This window comes from Lithobates pipiens, unplaced genomic scaffold (genome assembly GCF_037356315.1).
Source record: "Lithobates pipiens isolate NorthernLeopardFrog02 unplaced genomic scaffold, aLitPip1_a1.2 Scaffold_13, whole genome shotgun sequence".
Lineage (NCBI taxonomy): Eukaryota > Metazoa > Chordata > Amphibia > Anura > Ranidae > Lithobates > Lithobates pipiens.
The window spans coordinates 207,062,169-207,085,741 of NW_027507718.1; the positions used below are offsets into that span (position 1 = coordinate 207,062,169).

The 23,573-nt window shown below is 43.1% G+C and overlaps 1 protein-coding gene across 2 annotated transcripts in view; it reads left to right on the forward strand.

Moving 5' to 3' along the window:
• RASGEF1B (RasGEF domain family member 1B) overlaps positions 1-23,573 on the forward strand; it is a 627,560-nt gene that overhangs the window by 181,352 nt on the left and 422,635 nt on the right. For both annotated transcript variants that reach the window (XM_077476167.1, XM_077476168.1), the window contains exon 3: positions 21,648-21,701. In XM_077476167.1, the coding sequence (XP_077332293.1) occupies positions 21,648-21,701 (54 nt within the window). The remainder of the gene's footprint in view (positions 1-21,647; positions 21,702-23,573) is intronic.

Genomic DNA, 23,573 nt, shown 5'->3' on the forward strand with positions numbered 1-23,573 from the left:
CCAGTGATCACCATATAACTGTTACAGGTGACGCTGGTTGGTTAGTTATTTTTTTATAGTTTCAGGGCACCCGCCATTTATTACCTAATAAAGGTTTAACCCCCTGATCACCCGGCGGGTGTCATTTGTGACTGTGATAACTGTTAGGGCAGTTAGGGTTAGCCTCCTTTAGTTCTAAGGTACCCCCCTAACCCCCCCAATAAAGGTTTAACCCCGTGATCACCCCCCGTCGCCAGTTCGCATAGGGCAGTGTGAACTGCCGCCGGGAGGCATGTGATGCGGGAACCCGCCGCGCATTCGTGGCGTTCCCACATCGCTCCAGTGTGAACCCAGCCTAATAAGCGATCGTTTTTCTGATCACTGTATTAGTGTCACAGGTGACGCTAGTTAGGCAGGTAGGTATTTAGGTTCGCCGCAGCTTTTTATAGCGCCAGGGACCCCCATATACTACCGCATAAAGCCCCCTGATTGCCCCCTAGTTAACCCTTTCACCAGTGATCACCATATAACTGTTACAGGTGACGCTGGTTGGTTAGTTATTTTTTTTATAGTTTCAGGGCACCCGCCATTTATTACCTAGTCTCACTAGTGTACCCCTAAATTTAGGGGTGTCTACTTTCCAAAATGGGGTCATTTGGGGGGGGTTTGTGCCATCTTGGCATTTTATGGCCTTCAAAACTGTAACGCCCTTAGAAAGCCTGAAGGCGGTGCTTGGTTTTCGGGGCCCCGTACGCGGCTAGGCTCCCAAAAAGTCCCACATATGTGGTATCCCCGTACTCAGGAGAAGCAGCAGAATTTATTTTGGGGTGTCATTTCACATATGCCCATGGCATGCGTGAGCAATATATCATTTAGTGACAACTTTGTGAAAAAAAAAAAAAAAAAAAAAGTTTGTAATTTTCCCGCAACTTGTGGCAAAATATAAAATATTCCATGGACTCAACATGCCTCTCAGCAAATAACTTGGGGTGTCTACTTTCTAAAATGGGGTCATTTGTGGGGGTTTTGTGCCATCTTGGCATTTTATGGCCTTCAAAACTGTAATAGGTAGTGAGGAGTGAAGTCAAATATTTACGCCCTTAGAAAACCTGAAGGCGGTTCTTGGTTTTCGGGGCCCCGTACGTGGCTAGGCTCCCAAAAAGTCCCACATATGTGGTATCCCCGTACTCAGGAGAAGCAGCAGAATTTATTTTGGGGTGTCATTTCACATATGCCCATAGCATGTGTGAGCAATATATCATTTAGTGACAACTTTGTGAAAAAAAAATAAAAAAAAATTAAAGTTTGTAATTTTCCCGCAACTTGTGGCAAAATATAAAATATTCCATGGACTCAAAATGCCTCTCAGCAAATAGCTTGGGGTGTCTACTTTCTAAAATGGGGTAATTTGTGGGGGTTTTGTGCCATCTTGGCATTTTATGGCCTTCAAAACTGTAATAGGTAGTGAGGAGTGAAGTCAAATATTTACGCCCTTAGAAAACCTGAAGGCGGTTCTTGGCTTTCGGGGCCCCGTACGCAGCTAGGCTCCCAAAAAATCCCACATGTGTGGTATCCCCGTACTCAGGAGAAGCAGCAGAATTTATTTTGGGGTGTCATTTCACATATGCCTATAGCATGTGTGAGCAATATATAATTTAGTGACAACTTTGTGTAAAAAAAAAAAAAAAATTATTTTTTTGTCATTATTCAATCGCTTGAGGCAAAAAAATAAAATATTCGATGGGCTCAACATGCCACTTATCAATTTCCTTAGGGGGTCTACTTTCCAAAATGGGGTCATTTGGGGAGGTTTTGTACTGCCCTGCCATTTTAGCACCTCAAGAACTGAGATAGGCAGTCGTAAACTAAAAGCTGCGTAAATTCCAGAAAACGTACCTTAGTTTGTAGATGTGACAACTTTTGCGCAAACCAATAAATATACAGTTATTGACTTTTTTTTTACCAAAGACATGTGGCTGAATACATTTTGGCCTAAATGTATGACTAAAATTGAATTTATTGGATTTTTCTAATAACAAAAAGTAGAAAATATCATTTTTTTTCAAAATTTGCGGTCTTTTTCCATTTATATCGCAAAAAATAAAAATCGCAGTGGCAATCAAATACCATCAAAAGAAAGCTCTATTTGTGGGAAGAAAAGGACGCAAATTTTGTTTGGGTACAACATTGCATGACCGCGCAATTACCAGTTAAAGCAGCGCAGTGCCAAATTGTAAAAAGACCTCTGGTCATTTACCAGCAAAATGGTCCGGTCTGAAAGTGGTTAATAAAGCAAAATTCCAGGCAGATATAAAAGACCGATATTGATGCAGCGATCCAATTGCAGTGCGGGAATAAAAAAGTCTCTGCACTACTTTCCTGCAAATCCAATGCAAGTTCAGCCATACACATTCGTCATCGCATGCAATCGTCACTGCCGTGCAGATGCGAATCACATGCGATGTCTGTGTTGGCACAAGTGGGAACCCAGGCTTAATGTGCTAAGAAGGGGCATACTGACAGAAGGAGATAACTATAGCTACATAGAAATGAACTCTTCTTCTGTCAGTGCCCAGTCCAAGACTGTGGGTAGAGATAAGACATATTAGTGCTGAATATGTTAGTGCTGAACTACAGCAGAAAAAAAAAAAATCCTGTCCTGGCAGACAGGCTTGTGCTATGTGGCAGAGCATTGTACTGGTAAACAAAAATAAAAATTCTTTGGCAGGCAAAATAACTCCCTTCTATGTATTTCATCTGTGCATTTAGCTATTGTTCTGGAGTTCAGCTTTAACATATATTGCTTACTTATTAAACAAAAAAATGAAGTTGTTTTAGTCATGCTTCTCTGCTTTCCTTCCATTTTAGCATGTTAGAACCAATAGAAATGCCTGATATTTCCAGGTGTGAGAAAGCACTTAACTCTCTCCTTTCACCAACAATGCAGAGCACAGAAAAGCCTTCTATGAGTAGACAATCTGAACGAATGCTGGTCTTTTACCATTATCAAAACGAGTTGCACAACAAATGCTTTAAAAGTGTATACATACCACTTAATTCATACCTTCCATGTGCTATACAACCAATCACATTTCAGACAGGTCTCCCTATGTCTCACTCCTTCAAAAGCTCTTTGTTAATCATAGTGATTGGTGGCCTCATTAGCCAATAGCATAGTACATGAGGAGCCAGATAAGGCAGATCCAGATGTTTGACTGGACAGACCAGGCCTAAATAGACATATAGAAATAAACATGCCTGCTACCTCGGACGGGCTGAAAATTTATAATGCTAGTCTAAGTTGAGGTAAGCATTAATCACTTTGATGGGATTCTTAAAATGTGCATGTATTCATATTGGGGTTGATTTACTAAAGAGCCAGAGCAGTTGCTCCAGAGCTTAGTAAATGATCAGACACTCTGCTTACTTCCATCATCCAATCATGTGCAGCAAAAAATTCAGTTTTTTTATTTTCCTGTCACAAGATTAGGAATTCTTTGCAAATCCTTACCTCATTTGCTAAGTTCCGGGGCAACTGCACTGGCAGGATGCAACTGCACTTTGCAAAATTGCACATCTTATTTGCCTTCAGCAAATCAACCCCATAGTCTGCGGTATATGCATATATTGATAAAGCCATAGTGTGGTCAATGTTTGGTTAGCTTAACCAGTTCCCGACCCCACACGCCGATGTACGTCGGCAGAATGGCACGGGCAGGCATATTGGCTTACAGGTATGTCCATTTTTATATGCCGCCCTGCCATCGCGTGTGCGCCGCTGCCGGTGCACTCGCGTTCCGGTCGGGATCCCCGTGAGTCCGGTCGCGGGTCTAGTGGACTCGATCGCCGCGGGAATACTCGCAATCGTCTCACGGGGCGGCTGAATGGGGAGATGCCATTGTAAACAGCATCTCCCCATTCTGCCTAGCAACAAGTGTCGCTGATCTCTGCTCCATGTGATTGGAGCAGAGATCAGTGTTCTCTAACACAAAGCCCAGCCCCCCACAGTTAGTAACACGCCCCTAGGGACACTTGACCCCTACACTGCCACCCCCTGGTTAACCCCTTCACTGCCAGTGTCATTTACACAGGAATCAATGCATTTGTATAGCACTGATTGCTGTATAAATGACAATGGTCCCAAAAATGTGTCAAAAATGTCAGATGTGTCCACCATAATGTTGCAGTCACAATAAAAATCGCTGCTCGCCGCCATTACTAGTAAAAAAAAATTAATAAAAATGCCATAAAACTATCCCCTATTTTGTAAACGCTATAACTTTTGCGCAAACCAATCAATAATCGCTTATTGCGATTTTTTTTACCAAAAATATGTAGAAGAATATGTATAAGCCTAAATTGAGGAAATATTTTTTTTTTTATATATTTAAAATAAAATGTGTTTTTTTCAAAATTGTCGCTCTATTTTTGTTTATAGAGCAAAAAATAAAAAACTCAGGGCTGATCAAATACCACCAAAAGAAATCTCTATTTGTGGGAATAAAAGGACGTCAATTTTGTTTGGGAGCCACTTCGCATGACCGCGCAATTGTCAGTTAAAGTGACACAGTGCCGAATCGCAAAAAGTGGTCTGGTCTTAAGCCAGCAGAATGGTCCGGTCTAAAAGTGGTTAAAGCAGTGATGGCAAACCTTGGCACCCCAGATGTTTTGGAACTACATTTCCCATGATGCTCATGCACTCTGCAGCGTAGTTGAGCATCATGGGAAATGTAGTTCCAAAACATCTCAGGTGGCAAGGTTCGCCATCATTGGCTTAAAGTGACACTAAACTCTTGTTTAAAAAAACAAACAAAAAAAAAATATTTAAGCATGTAATCAAACAAGTACATTGTTTTGCTCTCAGCCGCCTTCAAATTTCCACATTAATTTTATTATTTTTTACATTTTTTTTATGCTGCTGTGATCCAACTCCTCTTATTAGAGGGTGGCTATGTTTGTTTTCCTTGGTCCCACTGTATGTAGGAATGCCACCCTCTCCCTCTCACACCCGAGATGCACTATGAGATTTGTAGTGTGCATAGAGCAGTATACATGACTTCAACTGATATGCACTGCTCCTGGCTTATTCCAACCAAATGGAAGTCGGGGAGGCAGAAAAACAAAGAAGTTACATCACAAATAATAGACTACAGGACCATTAGGTAGTGGGTGTGTATAGATTATTCTTGGAGAAAAGGCATATTGTTTTGTGTCACTTTAAATTTATATACATTATGTGGTGTCCAAAGCAAAAATTAGAATGCATTTTGTATTCAAAGTCTTGGACAAAGCATTGGTAAACATACCACCATACTACGAGTCAACATCAAGTCAGATAGATCTTCCACCAAAAATTATTTATGTAAATCTTTGTAACAATCAGCTTACTTTCCCAATGATATCAAATGCCTTACTATATTTCCATGCAAGTATCAGTTGCTCAGCAGAAAAAAAGAAATTTACTTTTACAAGACAGTTAGGAAAGGGAGTGGAGTTACCAGTAAACAGTAAGAAGAGATGGGCCGATGTTAGCTGATGTTAGAATTTCTGGCACCTGGCTGGTATTTTTGTGGCCAGAAAAAATTACATGTGTTGCGTTTGATGGTAACAGGAAAAACATCTTAGACTGCTTTCACACCACACCGCTGATAGCGGCAGCGGTAAAACGCCGCTATGTTTAGCGGCGTTTTACCGCCGGATTTGCGGCGGATTTGCGGCGCATTTCGGCCGCTAGCGGGGCGCTTTTACCCCCCGCTAGCGGCCGCGAAAGGGTTAAAACCGCCGGCAATACGCTGCAATAGCGGCGTTTTGCCGGCGGCATGACAGCGCTGCCCCATTGATTTCAATGGGCAGCAGCGGTGGAGGAGCGGTAAACACACCGCTCCTTCCCCGCTCCAAAGAAGCTGCTGGCAGGACTTTTTTCTGACGTCCTGCCAGCGCACCGCTGTAGTGTGTAAGCCCTCGGGGCTTTCACACTACATACAATGGTGCAGCTTCTTTAGGGCGTTTTGCAGGCGCTATTTCTAACGCTATAGCGCCTGCAAAACGCCCTGGTGTGAAAGGGGTCTTAGGCCCCTTTCACACTGGGGCGTTTAGAAAACGCTCTTAAAACGCATATCGTTTTTACCGCGTTTTTACCGCGTTAGCGCTAAAAATAGCGCTAACGCCCATGCGTTTTTCTAGCGTTTTTGGAGCGTTTTTGAAGCGTTGGAATCAACAAACAACCCCACCCGCTTAGATCACTTCCTGTTATTTCATGAAGGAAGGAACAGACCTACAAGAAGATGGAGTATTTTGAGCTGCTGTTGATATTAGTGCTATATGTTTGGAAACATCAACAACAGAGAGCGCAGCGTCGTTATTGGGTTCATCCCATCAATCAAATGCGTGCAGACAGAAGACAATACATGTTGCTCTATCAGGACCTGAGAGTGCACCCTGAGAAATTTCGAAATTATACTTGGATGAGCATCACAACGTAAGTGGCAATATGTCAGTCATCAACACCCACTCCTACTCCCAAACTCACCCTCCCACTCCCCCTACTCTCAAACTCCTAACCTTAATCCCACTCCCCCTACTCTCAAACTCCTAACCCTAATCCCACTCCCCCTACTCTCAAACTCCTAACCTTAATCCCACTCTCCCTACTCTCAAACTCCTAACCCTAATTCCACTCCCCCTACTCTCAAACTTCTAACCTTAATCCCACTCCCCCTACTCTCAAACTCCTAACCTTAATCCCACTCCCCCTACTCTCAAACTCCTAACCTTAATCCCACTCCCCCTACTCTCAAACTCCTAACCTTAATCCCACTCCCCCTACTCTCAAACTCCTAACCCTAATCCCACTCCCCATACTCTCAAACTACAAACCCTAACCCTAATCCCACTCCCCATACTCTCCAACTCAAAACCCTAACCCTAATCCCACTCCCCATACTCTCCAACTCAAAACCCTAACCCTAATCCCACTCCCCATACTCTCCAACTCAAAACCCTAACCCTAATCCCACTCCCCATACTCTCCAACTCAAAACCCTAACCCTAATCCCACTCCCCATACTCTCCAACTCAAAACCCTAACCCTAATCCCACTCCCCATACTCTCAAACTACAAACCCTAACCCTAATCCCACTCCCCATACTCTCCAACTCAAAACCCTAACCCTAATCCCACTCCCCATACTCTCCAACTCAAAACCCTAACCCTAATCCCACTCCCCATACTCTCCAACTCAAAACCCTAACCCTAATCCCATTCCCCATACTCTCCAACTCAAAATCCTAACCCTAATCCCACTCCCCATACTCTCCAACTCAAAACCCTAACCCTAATCCCTCTCCCCATACTCTCCAACTTAAAACCCTAACCCTAATCCCAATCCCCATACTCTCAAACTACAAACCCTAACCCTAATCCCACTCCCCATACTCTCCAACTCAAAACCCTAACCCTAATCCCACTCCCCATACTCTCAAACTACAAACCCTAACCCTAATCCCACTCCCCATACTCTCCAACTCAAAACCCTAACCCTAATCCCACTCCCCATACTCTCCAACTCAAAACCCTAACCCTAATCCCACTCCCCATACTCTCCAACTCAAAACCCTAACCCTAATCCCATTCCCCATACTCTCCAACTCAAAACCCTAACCCTAATCCCACTCCCCATACTCTCCAACTCAAAACCCTAACCCTAATCCCTCTCCCCATACTCTCCAACTTAAAACCCTAACCCTAATCCCACTCCCCATACTCTCAAACTACAAACCCTAACCCTAATCCCACTCCCCATACTCTCCAACTCAAAACCCTAACCCTAATGTATTTCTTTCAATAGATTTGACTTTCTGCTCGACCTATTGACACCGGCCTTAATGAGACAGGATACCAATTGCAGAGATGCTATAACACCATGTGAACGATTACTGCTAACGCTGAGGTAATTTGAGCAGCATATGACTGAGAGCGGACAGATGTAGATCCGGATCTCTCTTGTTATGACTTTATTTATTTTGCCTAGTTTCCCATCTAATCCTCAATTTTTTTTCGAACGATAAAATTAATTGCTCTCTTTTTACAGATACTTGGCAACTGGAAATACATACACATCACTACAGTATGAATTCCGAATAGGAATATCTACTTTGAGTGAAATTATCAAACATACGTGTGATGAAATATGGAGTCTCAAACATCTACTTATGCCCGTTCCGAATAAACAGAAATGGAAGGATATTGCACAGCGGTTCTTCATCAAGACTAATTTCCCAAACTGTCTAGGTGCAATTGATGGCAAACATATTAGGTTAATAAAACCTTGCCATAGTGGAAGTCAATACTATAACTACAAAAAGTATTTTTCTGTTGTTTTGATGGCTGTAGTAGATTCCGACTATAAATTTATATTTGTAGATATTGGATCATTTGGTAGCTGTGCAGACTCCACAGTTTTCCTGAATACCAAATTTGGAAAGCGTCTTGCTTCCAATCAACTGGACTTGCCGGATAACCAACCATTGCCTGGGACAGAGGGTCCTGATTTGCCATATGTTTTTGTGGCTGATGATGCATTTGCCATCCATGAGCATCTTATGAAGCCATACTCTTTGCGAAATCTAGATACTCGGAAGAGAATTTTCAATTACCGTCTATGCCGAGCAAGAAGACTAGTCGAATGCGCCTTTGGAATACTGGCCAACAAATGGCAGATATTCCAGAAACCAATTAATTTAAAAGTAGAAAATGCTTGTAAAGTTATAAAGGCAGCATGTGTGTTACACAACTTAGTACGGGAGAGAGATGGCATTAATTTTGAGGATACATTGTCACATAACATGGAACCAGCCGATTTTCCACATGTCCGTGGCCCAAGAGTGGGTTTTACTATAAGGGACGAGTTTGCAGATTATTTTTTGAGTCCTGCAGGTGCAGTAAGTTGGCAGGGTGATATGATCTAAACCTTTAAAAAATATGAAATTGAAGGTTTTTTTTTGATTTCTTCGTCATTGACATGTTCGATTATACAACAAAAAATTAGTTTGAGTCATTACATTTTTTGGATGTTTGTCCAATTACATATTTATTTGGATTTATATAGTCTTCTGCTATTCTGCTATCACATTTGATGTATGCATTTAATAATGTTTAGATTAAATACAATTGAGAAAAGTTTTGAGAGTCGTTGAAATTTCATTAATTAATAATCCAAAAATTAATACAATTGAGTTGGATTCTGTCTTTTGGGACTATGGTGCGTGGGACAAAGGTTGGGATTATGTCTTTTTGGAGTAGGTGGAGTGGTTTTAGGGTTAGGGTTGTGAGTAATCCCACTCCTCCATGTCCAAATCTATGAACACAGGCAGGTTTCCGTTACATCAGAGGGGGGCGGGGTCACCCATACGTCACGGGGAACCCCGGGTTTCCCCTTGCGTCAGAGGGGGCGGGGTCAGGCGACGGGTGGCCCCGCCCTCCGTATATAAGAAACGTCAGCCGCTGGAATGCCTGCAGTGTCTCCTCCACGGAGACAGAAGAAGGATGCTGCGCTGCGCTGGATGAGATGAGACATCGCTGGAGAGATGATCGTCCGTCGCTGGATAGCAAGAGTGGATTACCGCCGCTGGAATCTTTTTTTTTTTTTTTTTTTAATAAAGGTATTTTTCAAAAGTGTGTTTGTTTGATTTAACCATTTTTTACACTTTCTTTGTGAAATGGTAGGGGTACTTTTGTACCCCCTTACCATTTCAAACGGGGGGGCCGGGATCTGGGGGTCCCCTTGTTAAAGGGGGCTTCCAGATTCTGATAAGCCCCCCGCCCGCAGACCTCCACAACCACCGGCCAGGGTTGTGGGGATGAGGCCCTTGTCCTCATCAACATGGGGACAAGGTGCTTTGAGGGGTCACAGACCCCCAAAGCATCCTCCCAATTTTGAGGGCATGTGGCCTGGTACGGTTCAGGAGGGAGGGGGGCCGCTCTCTAGTCCCCCCCTCTTTTCCTGCGGCCTGCCAGGTTGCGTGCTCGGATAAAGGGTCTGGTATGGATTTTTAGGGGGAACCCCACGTCAATTTTTATTTAAATTTGACGCGGGGTTCCCCTTAATATCCATACCAGACCTGAAGGGTCTGGTTATGGATATTTAGGGGGAACCCCACGTCAAATTTTTACATAAATTTGAGGCAGGGTTCCCCTTAATATCCATACCAGACGTGAAGGGCCTGGTAATTGAATTTGGGGGACCCCCACGCTTTTTTTTTAATTTAGTTATTTATTTTTTTAACAATGACTTTCAATGAGTGTTCTCTGTATTACGGGAGCCGACAATTCATAATAGCTGCGAGTGATTTTAAAGGACTTTTTTTCCAGCATAAATTACACTTTGTGCAGGGACAGTTCTAAGCACCAGAAACATGAGCCCCTTCACAGGCATACTATAGACAACCCCCCCCCCTACGAAATTTAAATGAATATTACACTTTTATTGTTTCACTTTAATCATTATTAAAATAACTGCTCCCGAAAAAACGGGCCTTTTTTAAAAGTTTTTTTTGCATTGATACATGTCCCCTGGGGCAGGACCCGGGTCCCCAAACACTTTTTAGGACAGTAACTTGCAAATTAGCCTTTAAAATTAGCACTTTAGATTTTGAACGTTGGAGTCACATAGACTTTAATAGGGTTCTAAAGTATGCTATATACTAGCTCCGTCGAATATTCTTTATACATTCGACAGACACCATAAGCCTTCAAAGACAGATTCGACCGTAATTCATGTGGATTTTCGGACGAATGCAATTTTTGAACGAAAAACGAAATAAATAAAAACGAATTTCGGGAGTAACTAAATAAATTAAGTTTTCGGACAAAAATGAAATTCCGAAACAAAATATTTTACTCTGCACATGTCTAGTTTTTAACAACATATCCCTTCTTTTACATTGATTTGACTTTCTTCTTTACCTGCTGACACCTGCCTTGATGAGACAGGATACTATTATATCACCATGTGAACGACTACTTATAATGCTAAGTGATTTTATAATCACATGTATTAATATTATCAATCATAAACATACTACAAATTTTTAGATTTATGCAAAAAAATTAACATTTATTTTTCAATTTGCACATATGCATGAACTGGCATTTCTTTTCCTTTAATAATATCAAACAAATATATTATCATTTGTAATAGAAAAAACGATATTTCAAAAATAAACTATCATAAGTAAAAAAACTTCTTTAGAAACAAAAACATATATGGTATTTTTTTATACATTTTAGCTTCAAACATCGTAAGAAACAGTGCAGTGCAACAACAATTTCCTGGAAGGTTTAACTGTTCTGATAAAACATTACAGATCTTGATAGTATGAGGTGTGAGTGTGTATTTCCTCTCTAGTGGTGTTTGGCTGAGGCATAGGAGTAGGAGGAGGGGGAGGCGGAGGAGGAGGAGCAGCTTGAATTGGGGGATAATAATTTTGGGGCATATTGTATGGTGCTGTATTGAATTGTGGAGTGAACTGGGGAGTCATGAACATGTTTGGGCCACATGCATTGTTGTAAGAAGATGGACGATAACCAGATTCTTCCCATTGATTCCCATACCGGATATTTTGTGGCTGGTTGAGGTTTTCGGAGGGTTGGGGATGTAGAATGGGAGGATTACCTTTCAGTTGGTATGATTTTATGATTTTCAATATATCAATTCGAAGATCGCATTGGAATTCCCTTTTGACCTCTGCAATTTGAGGTATTAAACTTTTAGTGAAGGCTGCAATTTCCGAATTCTCAGTTTTTTGTGAATCAATTAGCTTTTTAACAAGATCAATGAATTCTTGATTGTCAGGGTTTTTCTTTGTTTTGCCTTTTGTTGACCTTCTTGGAGGAGGCTCCGGTGTTTCCCTGTCATCAACATATTCTTCTGGTTGTGTTTCTGTGGTAGTGCTTGTTTCGGGAATAAGCTCCTCTTCCCCACTCTCGCTACTGAAGTTGTTGTCTGTTCTTAAATTAAAAAATGATTACACAGTGTTACTTGAAAATTGCAGTTATTTATATACCTTTATTAGCAAAAAACAATCATTTTGAAAATTTTGGTTAATTTTAATACTTAGGCCACGTACACACGGGCGGACTGTCTGCCCAACTTAGTCCGCCGAAACACATTTCAGCGGACAGTCCGCTCGTGTGTGGGCTTCAGCGGACTTTTTCAGCGGACTGTCTGACGAACAAAGTCTTACGGAATTTCCGTAAGATTGTCCGTCCAAACTTGGTTTGAGCGGACAGTCCGCCCGTGTGTGTGCCAGTCCGCTGTACTTTCGAAATGAGCGGACTTTTCCCGCCCGGAGAAAAGTCTGCTCATTTCGAGCGGGTATCCAGGTAGGCGCCTGGTATGGACTTAAAGGGGAACCCCAACGCCGAAAAAAATCGGCGTGGGGGTCCCCCCCAAGTCCACAACAGACCCTTGTCCGAGCACGCTACCCGGCCGGCCAGGAAAGGGGGGCGAGCGAGCGCCCCCCCTCCTGAGCCGTACCAGGCCGCGTGCCCTCAACATGGGGGGTGCCTTGGGGAAGGGGGGGCCGCGTGGCCCCCCCACCCCAAAGCACCTTGTCCCCATGTTGATGAGGACAAGGGCCTCTTCCCGACAACCCTGGCCGTTGGTTGTCGGGGTCTGCGGGCGGGGGGCTTATCGGAATCCGGGAGCCCCCTTTAATAAGGGGGCCCCCGGATACCGGCCCCCCACCCTATGTGAATGAGTATGGGGTACAATCTACCCCTACCCATTCACCTGTGAAAAAAAGTACAAAAAAAAAACACAACACAGGGTTAAAATATTTTATTGCACAGCTCCGGGGGTCTTCCGTCTTCGGGGGTCTTCTCGCCGGACTCCTCCGCTATCTTCTTGTAGCTCTTTTGCTAGCGGATCGTCGAGGCAACATCTCCTGGGGAAGAAGAAGAAGAAGAACGGAAGGCGGTGGCGACAGCGACAGCGGCGACAGAAGACCGGGCCACCGCCTGTAAAAGAGCTAGAAGAAGGCGCGGTGGCCCGGCAGAAGAACCGAAGAGGGGGACAAGACCCCCGAAGTCGGGAGAAGAGGCCGGCGGCGGGGAGGAAGAAAGCCGGACTCCTCCGCTAGCAAAAGAGCTACAAGAAGATAGCGGAGGAGCTCGCTCGCCCCCCTTTCCTGGCCGGCCGGGTAGCGTGCTCGGACAAGGGTCTGTTGTGGACTTTGGGGGACCCCCACGCCGATTTTTTTCGGCGTTGGGGGTTCCCCTTTAAGTCCATTCCAGGCGGCGGGGCCAGCGACGTCTCCTTCGCGGGCCCCGCCTACCTGCAGACGCGCTCGAAATGAGCGGACTTTCCTCCGCGTGTGTGGGCGAGTCCGTTCATTTCAAAAGTTGAGCGGATTGTATGGCGGACTTAGTCCGCTGTATTAGTCCGCTCAAAAAGTGCCGTTTGTGGGCAAGTTCCGTTCATTCAAAAGTTTGGACGGACTGTCTGTCGGATTGTCTGACGAACTTAGTTGGGCAGACAATCCGCCCGTGTGTATGCGGCCTAACTGTCTCTCCAGCATAACTGGTCTTAAAAAATCCAATTCGTAGTAATGGCAGTATATTCTTCCCTTTCTCGCGCCGGATCCACTCCTGATTTGTTGCTGTTTCACGAGTTCACGCTTGTAATTATCTCTCAACGTTTTCCAACGCTGTTTTATTATTTTTACTGAAAGGCAAAAAATGTAAGGTTGGGGTTATAAGTTTAGGACTAGGAGTGGTGGTATTAGGGTTATGGTGGGTGGTTTGGGATTCTGAGGGGTGGGATTAGGGTTATGGTGGGTGGTTTGGGATTATGAGGGGTGGGATTGGGGTTAGGAGTTTGGGATTCTGAGGGTGGTATTAGGGTTATGGTGGGTGGTTTGGGATTATGAGGGGTGGGATTAGGGCTATGGTGGGTGGTTTGGGATTATGAGGGGTGGGATTAGGGTTATGGTGGGTGGTTTGGGATTATGAGGGGTGGGATTAGGGTTAGGAGTTTGGGATTCTGAGGGTGGGATTAGGGTTATGGTGGGTGGTTTGGACTTTAGGGGGTAATATGGTAATGAATACCACAATTCGGAATATGAATAGTTTGGGATTTGAACTACTTACTTTTCTCAGCTTTTCTTTTGTTGGATAATGATGTCCAATTTTCTATATGATGCTCAGCCACATCATTCCACCCAGCCTTTTTCTTCAGGCGGTTTGCATAGAAGATGTGTTTTTTGTCCCAGAGTTCTGGGTGCCTTCTCATGGTGTCAATGAACTCCTCTGGATCTCCAGTCTCTGAGGACTTTTCAGCTTCTGCAGCTGATCCTGCAGCTGTTGGCTGCATTTCAACAGATTGCTCTGCCATAATTTAATTTGTCACTTGTCTGACTGATCTCCTCTCCTGTTCCAAACAGGATTTCCTGGTATCCCAGCATCCTATACTCTACTGTGGTCATGTGACCTTCCCATAGCTTCTGGGCGTTTTTAAAGCGGTATTACCATGTTTTTACAGCGCTACTCATTATTTTCAATGGGGATAGGCGTTTTTACAGCGCTATTTTTAGCGCCCAAAAGAAGCTACAAAAAAGCTGTTTACATGATTTTTCACAACGCACAGCCTGCACAACGCCTCAGTGTGAAAGCACCTCAGGCTTCCACATTGAGAATACTGGGGCAGGATTATTTCAGCCGTTATTTTGGCGCTATTTTTAGCGCTAAAACGCCTTAAAAACGCCCCAGTGTGAAAGGGGCCTTAAGGATTTTTTTTTCCAAAAAAGGGCCAGTTGCCCTTCTGGTGTGCTAAATGCCTTGTTGCTATTAGATAATCAAACATGTGAGATGATAATAAATGATCATCATGTGCTTCATTCCAAAATCTATTTTGTAAATGAAATGCATATATACCTCTTATGTCTGACATCAGTGAAATTCTACATTCAGAGAAGGAGGGTGGGGGCAAGGAACATGGGTGCATTGTGTGGGGGGGGGGGGGATTGAGTTCAGGACATCTGGAGTTTATGGGGGGCTGGAAATTTTGGACGTATGGGTCATTGTCAGAGGTGGGAGAGTTGGGCATGGCAAGGTTTTATAGAATGCGAGGATACTGTACAGATGCCCATTTCTTGCACTAGCATAGTTTTCAATATTATTTTTTTATTCAGTATATTAGAAATAAACAGAGTACAAATAAGGTAAGGTATTGCGATATACACAGTATACATCCGTATAAGAACTAAGAGTGGTTACTAATAACAAATCATTAGCTAATCAATAGAGTGAAGCTTAAGCATGTGAAAATCAACGAATCAAGGAAGCTTTACTTATTGTTATTGCTTTTTGGGAGATATCGACCAACATTTGTCAAAAATATTGCATTGCATAGAGTTAATCGCTATGAGACGCTCAAGCGTATAGTTTCTGTGGACTACTCTCGTAACATCTGATTAGGTGTGTTGTTTTTCCAAGTATCAGTATGCGTGTCTCCAGTAGGATGTGGGTAACAACTGGTCTGAGGCTGGGTGGGAATTTTTCTATGCTTAAGTGGAGGATTGCCAGAGCTGGGTCAGGAGTTTGCACTAGCATAGCTGACCTTCCTGATTCACCTCTGGATGTCAGAATTCACTGCTGAGTACAGAGCTCATACATGAGCAAATGTATTTTATTCTCTATATGGCAGTGATGGCGAACCTTGGCACCTCAGATGTTTTAGAATTACATTTCCCATGATGCTCATGCACTCTGCAGTGTAGTTGAGTATCATGGGAAATGTAGTTCCAAAACATCTGGGGTGCCAAGGTTTGCCATCACTGCTATATGACATGTTGATGATGAAACCATTTATTTTCAAGTTGAACATAACTATTCCAAAAATGTACAACATGCTACTACGCATAATGGCATAGGTACAGAAATAGGGTATAAGACTTTCCTGCATGCAGTGCACAGAAATGCTGCACATGAGATCAGATTACCTGACCAAATACAAGGGAATTATGGGGGAATTGTCAATTTTCTTTTGCACCATCCATGAAAAGTTTCTATGGGCAACGTTGATGTAAAAGGAAGAGAGTAATGTTTAACTTCTATGTTTAACTTCTTCTTCTTAAAATCTATGTTGGGGATTCTGCATGAATCATTTCAGTGTATTTTTGTTGTATATTACACTAGAGGGCGTAAGATAGTAAGGCTGCCGGATTTGTCTTACAAATGTTGGTTTCATTGCACTCATCTTTCAGTATGTGACACACATTTCCTCCATGCTACGTTCCACAAAAGCATGCTGTAAATAACTACATCTGCAAAATACTACCTTGTTCCATCATACACTGATTTTCATGATAAGGATGGAACTGTATTTCAAATATCAGGCCATTTTCAACATTTGCACATATGTAGATCCTTTTTACAATTTACTATGCAGCAAATTATTAGTCCCTACCTAGCCATCATCAAACAAAAGGCTTTAAATCTTGAAAATTCAGGAAAATATACTTAGTAGTCACTGTGTTTCCTCCCACTTTTCTATGTAGCTTACACCTGTAAATTATCCATTATTTATTTTTAATGTAAGGATGCTGACTGTATTTATGGAGGATCATATTGCTATGTACTGGGGGCAATGAGCTTATGGCTAATGTCCCTGTGAGACAGAAGAAACCAGTGGTTAATCCAGCCCGCCAGTGGCTACAAATAAGTAAAAATTATCATTTAAAGCTATCATTTTTATAGTTTAAATCAATAATTTTTGGGTAGACTGAACATATAAGCTCCAAGATCTTTATTATAGATGCCATTACCCATGTGTTGCATTAAACCTACTATTAATGTATAACAACATTTTATTGAATAAAGTAGAGATGGATTAGAACTCCTGTCAGGTGTGTTATTGCTGTCTGTGCTCCCGCTATGGAGATTCACCCTCTCTAGTTATCCTGTTTACCATTATCAGCAAAAGTGAAAGTAAAAAAAAAAAAAAAAATGGGGTGTCCCCAGAACATTATTAGTGAGGATATCTTCCTCGGGAGACAACAGTTAAGGTGGTCACAGTGACATCTAGGGATTCCTTAATTTTAGAGCTGTTCTCTCACTTCCTGTTTTGGCTATGGGACAGTAAACATAAGCAAATGGGACACAGACGGCAAAAATATAATTTACAGGGTTTATAACCCTCCCCTTACTATATCCAATATAAAAAAAAAAGAAGAGAAGAAAAAAAGTTTTGAATTTAGTTCTGCTTTAACCAGTTCCTGCCTGTGATGTATCAGAAAGACAGCTACAACGTGGGCTTACGTTGATGGGACGGAGCATCCATGGAGGTCTTCCCATGATCGTGCTGCCCTTAGGACACAGCTGATCACAGATCAGTGTAAAGGACCAATCACGAAGGCCCTTTACCACATGATCAGCTGTGTTCAATGACAGCTGATCACAATTTATACACAAGCCAGTTATCGGCATTTATTTCTTGACAGCATGAGAAGAGGAGAGGCGATAACCAGCTTGTGTAAAAGGGACATCTACACTGATAATCAAGGCAAAACACTCCCCCATGTTGAGTGTATGTGGTCTGGTGTCGTCTCGCCCTCCCCTTCCTGGCCTTCCAGACTGTATGCTCAGATAAGGGTCTGGTATGGAATATGTTTTTTTTTATTAATTTTGGCGCGGTGTTCCCCTAAAAATCCATAGCAGATCTAAAGGGCCTGGTATGGATTGGGGGGAACCGTTTTTTCCACATTTTTGTATTGCCAGCAATGTTTTTCTTTTCATTCAGCTGTCAGCGGGGAAGCCCACTGACAGCTGATAACTCATCTGTTGTTAAGGACATGGCTGCCAGCTTCCTGATCCACTCCTTAACAACCAGCTATTTGCTGTGCCCTGATTGGGCAGGTGGGTCAGGTGCATTGCTTCAGCCAATCAGGGCTTAGAATGCACTATTTTGAGTGTTCGCGATGTTCGGGGCTGAATTGATGCTCGGCCCGAACTGTTTGACCATCACTAGTAGAGATGCTGCCACATAGAAGTAGTAAGTGGCAAGTTTTGTGAATGTGACCTCCTCCTTGCGTTCCTCCCTCACCTCTGCCTCTTCCTCCGTTCCTCCTTCACCTTTTCCTCTTATAAAATGATTATGGCATGAGGAAAAGTTTTGGGGGGCTGTTTTTTCTCACCCTACTAGTGGCTATCATCTTGCAGCAGGTATTAAAGTGGCTGTCAAAAACTTTCCTCTTCTTACACCCCTCAGGTGCAGAGTCATTTTTATGAATCATTTTTGTGGATTGTGTAGAAAAACAGATATTGTATAAAGACAATAATTACCTTTTAAAAAATGACTGATCACTTTTGCCCAGAGTTTAGCTTCGAAATGACACTAAACTCTGGTTTAAAAAAAGGATATTCAATATAGGATTGTGGCCACTGGAAGTAGAAAATGCTCCAGCATCAGTGGGAGTAAACAATGGCTCAGACTTGGTGGAAGGAATAGTATCCCATCTTTGGTGTTAGTGGGAGGGTAAGTGCCCCATCTTTGGTGTCAGTGGGAGGGATAGTGCCCCAGTTTTAATGTCAATTAGAGCAATAGTGCCCCATTGTTGGTTGCAGTAGAAGGAATAGTGCTCCATCATTCGTGTCAGTGAAAGGAATAGTGCTCAATCATGCCTTATATTAATGGGAGGACTAGCGCCCCAAGATCCAGATAAAGGCGAGCAAACACCCTGTGGGCCACAGTCTGAAGACCACTGGTTTAGTGTCACCATAAGAAAGAGTTTACAACGTCTGTATTTTTGTTCCCAGAAAAGGTGACAGGTCATTTATAATTTAATTCAGCAACAAGACTATCAAGAAGTATGCAGTAAATTATAATTAACTATAAAATGTAAAAGAGGAAGCAAGTGTAATTTAATTAACTAGACTTGTATTTCATGCCAGCATAATCAACATTAAATACAATTAAAGCAGTTTGGGTGGAAGGAGTTAGATATTTACACGCATCTATTCTCGGTTTAATGATTGGCTAATTTCACATTACTGAACATAGTGCACCCCCTAAGTTAAAATAAATATGGAAATATTTTGACATGCAGGGACTGATAATAAAGTGTGGATTGAGGTGAAATGAACACAAACATCCAATCAAGTGCAGGGAAATTTTTAAATATTGAGCTCCACTTGCTCATAAGTGCCTATTTAAATTAAATCTACAATAAGGGAAATTCGGGGCTGCCATTTTTGCCCTGGCTTTTTTGGGCTTCATTACTCAGAGGTCAGAGGTCTGAGTCAAAGCTATTGACTCAGAACAAGCATGCAGTTGTCAAGAAAATCACAACTCCAGATTGCATTGTTGGTCCAGGTCATCCATTGTGGGCACTGATTGGCATCCATTGTAGGCACTGACTGGAATCCCTGGTGGTCTAGGGTTGCATACCTTGGGCTGGGCATCCCTGGTGGTCTGGTGGCATCCCTGGTGGTCCAGTATGGGCATCCTTGGGGGGGCTGTGCTGATAATCGATCAGCACAGACCCCCCCCCCTGTCAGGGGAGCAGCCGATCGGCTCTTCTCTACTCGCGTCTGACAGACGCGAGTGAGGAAAAGCCGATCACCGGCTCTTCCTATTTACACTGTGATCAGCCGTGATTGGACACGGATGATCACATGGTAAAGAGTCTCCGTTGGAAACTCTTTACCGAAATCATAGTTGCAGGGTGTCAGACTGACACCCCGCAACAACGATCGCCACGATGCGCTCCCCGAGGGTGCGCAGCGGCTCAAAATCCTGATCACGTCATATGACGTCCGGTCAAGATTTTGAAACGACTTTGTCGCTGTGTTTCTGTTATAGGGCGGGCGGCAAGTGGTTAATATCAGGGGAAAATCGCGGGTGCATGTTATACACCAATCCCTGCTGTCTCTGAGGGAAGAGGAGCGAGCGCCGCTGAATTACATAGTGTACCCAGTGCTCCATCACTCACAGCCACGCCTCCTGGCCCCGCATCCAGCCACTGTTCTGTCTATCATATTGAGCAGGGCCAGGAGGCATGGCTGTGACGGAGTGTCGGGTACACAGGAGATCACGCCTCTGTGTAATTAAGCGGCGCTCGCTCCTCCTTTTCCCTCGCAGACAGCAGGGATAATCCAACACTGGCAAGGCTGTAATGATGGGAAAGGTGAGGCTGCAGATGTGCACTGAACAGGCTGCATTGTTGGTCAATTTATAGGCTGCAGATAGGCACTGAACGGGCTGCATTGTTGGTCAATTTATAGGCTGCAGATGGGCACTGAACAGGCTCCATTGTTGGTCAATTTATAGGTTGCAGATTGGCACTGAACAGGCTGCATTGTTGGGCAATTTAAAGGCTGAAGATGGGCACTGAGCAGGGTGCATTGTCGGGCAATTTAATGGCTGCAGATGGGCACTGAGCAGGGTGCATTGATGGGCAATTTAGAGGCTGCAGATGGGCACTGAGCAGGGTGCATTGATGAGCCGTGACCCTAATTTTGCTTCAAAGTTCTTTATTTAAAATGTACGTTTTTTTCCCCTTAAACTTCCCTCCTAAAATCGGGGTGCGTGTTATATGCCTGCGCGTGTTATACGGTACATACATACAGTATCTCACAAAAGTGAGTACACCCCTCATATTTTTGTAAATATTTTATTATATCTTTTCATGTGACAACACTGAAGAAATTATTTTTTCAGATCCTCAGAGAGTTCTTTGCCATGAGGTGCCATGTTGAACCTCCAGTGACCAGTATGAGAGAGTGAGAGCGATAACACCAAATTTAACAAACATGCTCCCCATTCACACCTGAGACCTTGTAACCTTAACGAGTCACATGACCCCGTGGAGGGAAAACAGCTAATTGGGCCCAATATGGACATTTTCACTTAGAGGTGTACCCACTTTTGTTGCCAGCGGTTTAGACATTAGTGGCTGTGCGTTGAGTTATTTAGAGGGGACAGCAAATTTACACTGTTATACAAGCTGTACACTCGCTAATTTACATTGTAGCAAAGTGTAATTTCTTCAGTGTTGTCACATGAAAAGATCTCATGTAGCTCACCTCATCCTCAGCGGCTACATGCCATTAGGGACAGATGCATCCAAGCTCAGACATCGCCCCTAAAGGCTATGTAATCACTGGATCTAACCAAAGAATAGATTCCTTGAAGTGGTAGTAAACTAAGCGAAGGAAAAAAAATCTTTCCCCCAGCAAGGCAATGTTAATATGTGCAGGGCTTTCATCTTCACCCATTGTTCCTTCCGGGTTCATGGGTTCCAGCAGTTTGAAATGGCCGAGCCACGATGACATCGCTATCGTGTATGTGCACAGAGCTCTGAAGCCACGGCACAAGTATGCCGTACCTTCACTGCGCATGCGCCAGTGACATTACCGGCTGCTACACAAGTAAATATCTCCTAAACAATGCATGTTTAGGAAATATTTACAGTACCTACAGTTAAGCCTTATTATAGGCTTAGCTGTAGGTAAAAGATAAACACAACTATAATTAACTACCACGTAATTACTTTATTTCCTTTATTCCAAATAAAATAACAGTATTTTAAATGCAGTTTTCATTCTTTATCTGTATCAAGATTTCAATGTACTATATATGCATTCATGTTTTGCTTCTGCTTTCTTTCAGACAACCATATTCAGCACCTTAACCGTTGAGAAGTCACTATGCGAGACAAAACTGGTAGGAAATGATACTCACAGCAGGTTCTGTAAAAAAAAATTCCTAAAATGTGCAGCTATTTATTTGCAAACATGTTTAATAACTAGTGTATGCTTCAACCCTTGCCAGCCCAGCCCCGGCATCTCTTTTACTGGGTCTTTATGCCCAATAATAAGGCCACATTTTTGGCTGTGACAGTGGTCACATGATCCGGGGTTGGATCATGATTAGAGACTGAGGACTGTCTTTGATACCTTGGTCACTGTGCTGGAAGCAGACAGGGAACACATCTCAGCACAGACACCTCAGCAACCTATGGATGCTTATGTGTGGTGTGAGGGAATTAAAGTGGATGTAAACCCAAAACAATTATTTGGAATAAGGACTCATATCTGTTACAGCAGAGGATGCAATTTCATCTGTGCCCAGTTTTGCCACGAAGAGTTAATCCAGCACTGAACAATCCTCTTATCTTTTTTCAGTGAGATAAAAACAGACACACAGAGAAATAGGTGTCCATTTCTTCCCCCTTGCTGTGACAGACATGTGATTTCCTTATCTCATGCAAGAGAGTGAGGGGCATTCTGTGTACTTCACATCCCCCCTCCTTTATTCTCCAGCTCTCCCAGGATTGGCTGCTCCACACCTCAGCACGATTGGGCATGCTAAAGTCATGTGGTGACTTTCCTGGGTTTTTGACTGAATGTTAGTGATCATGGGGCATAATCCACGAGACCAGCAGAAGTTCAGTGTAAGAAATATCGATGCCTTGCCAAGGGGAGTGTAGAGCTGGGCAGGGAGTCTACTGACATCATGACGCTACAGCCCAAGTCCTGGACAACAGAACAACCCACAGAATCCGGAGTATTGCAGGGCTCCAAATAGCTAAAGTAGAGATATTTAACAGATAAGGATACATGCAAGAGGCATGTACTGTATATCCTTATAGATCAGCACTATGGAAGTAATTTAGAAATGATGAGAGTGGGTTTACATCCACTTTAAAGACCACCCTCTTTGCCATTGCATATATGCACTATGTAGGTGACAAGAGATTAAGCACACTGGGGTTGAGTTACTAAAATTGGAGACTGCAAAATCAGGAACAGCTGTGCATAGAAACCAATCAGCCTCCATGTTTTATTGTCAAAGCTTAAGAACCGGTTCACACAGAGGCGACTCAGATCCGACTTCAGGTCACCCCTAGTCGCCTTAAGTCGCGCTACATGTAAAAATCAATGTAAGTGAATGAGAGCCGTCTTAATGCACACTACTGAAGTTGCTCCAACTTCAGAAAAGGTTCCTGTACTAAGTGAACAAGTTGAAGTTAGAAGCTGATTGGTTTAGTAATCCTTTCTTGGAATACGGTATACAGCAAGCCCCCTACTTACCAAAGAGTTCCATTCCGGGAGTGTGTTCATAAGTCCAACTTGTTTGTCATAAGTCCATAAAAGATCAGAGCTTGCAGACAAAGGCTGAGATCGCTGCACCAACATTGCTTGTGTTGTTTCGGCGATCCGTCCGTTTTTTTTCATTCAGTCAGCTGGGTTGAATGGAAAAAAAAACGTGCAAACACATTTTCCAAACTTGATGGTTGGTATGTGGGGGACCTACTCTACCAGGTTTCCTGTGTGGTTTCAGTTGCTTGACTCTGTTAAATATTTTGTTTAATTTGTTAAATAAACTTTGAAATGTAATGGTCCTTTGGTATATGTATTTTAGGCAAATGTATTTACTGAATTTGGCCATGTAAATTTAAACCCAATCTTTCACTGGAACTGGGTAATAAACTTTACTCCTTGCTTATGAATAATGTCTTCACTAGATGAACACACATTGCCATTTGTGGTTCAGCCATTCATCTTGATCTGTAATATAGTACACCATGCTGAT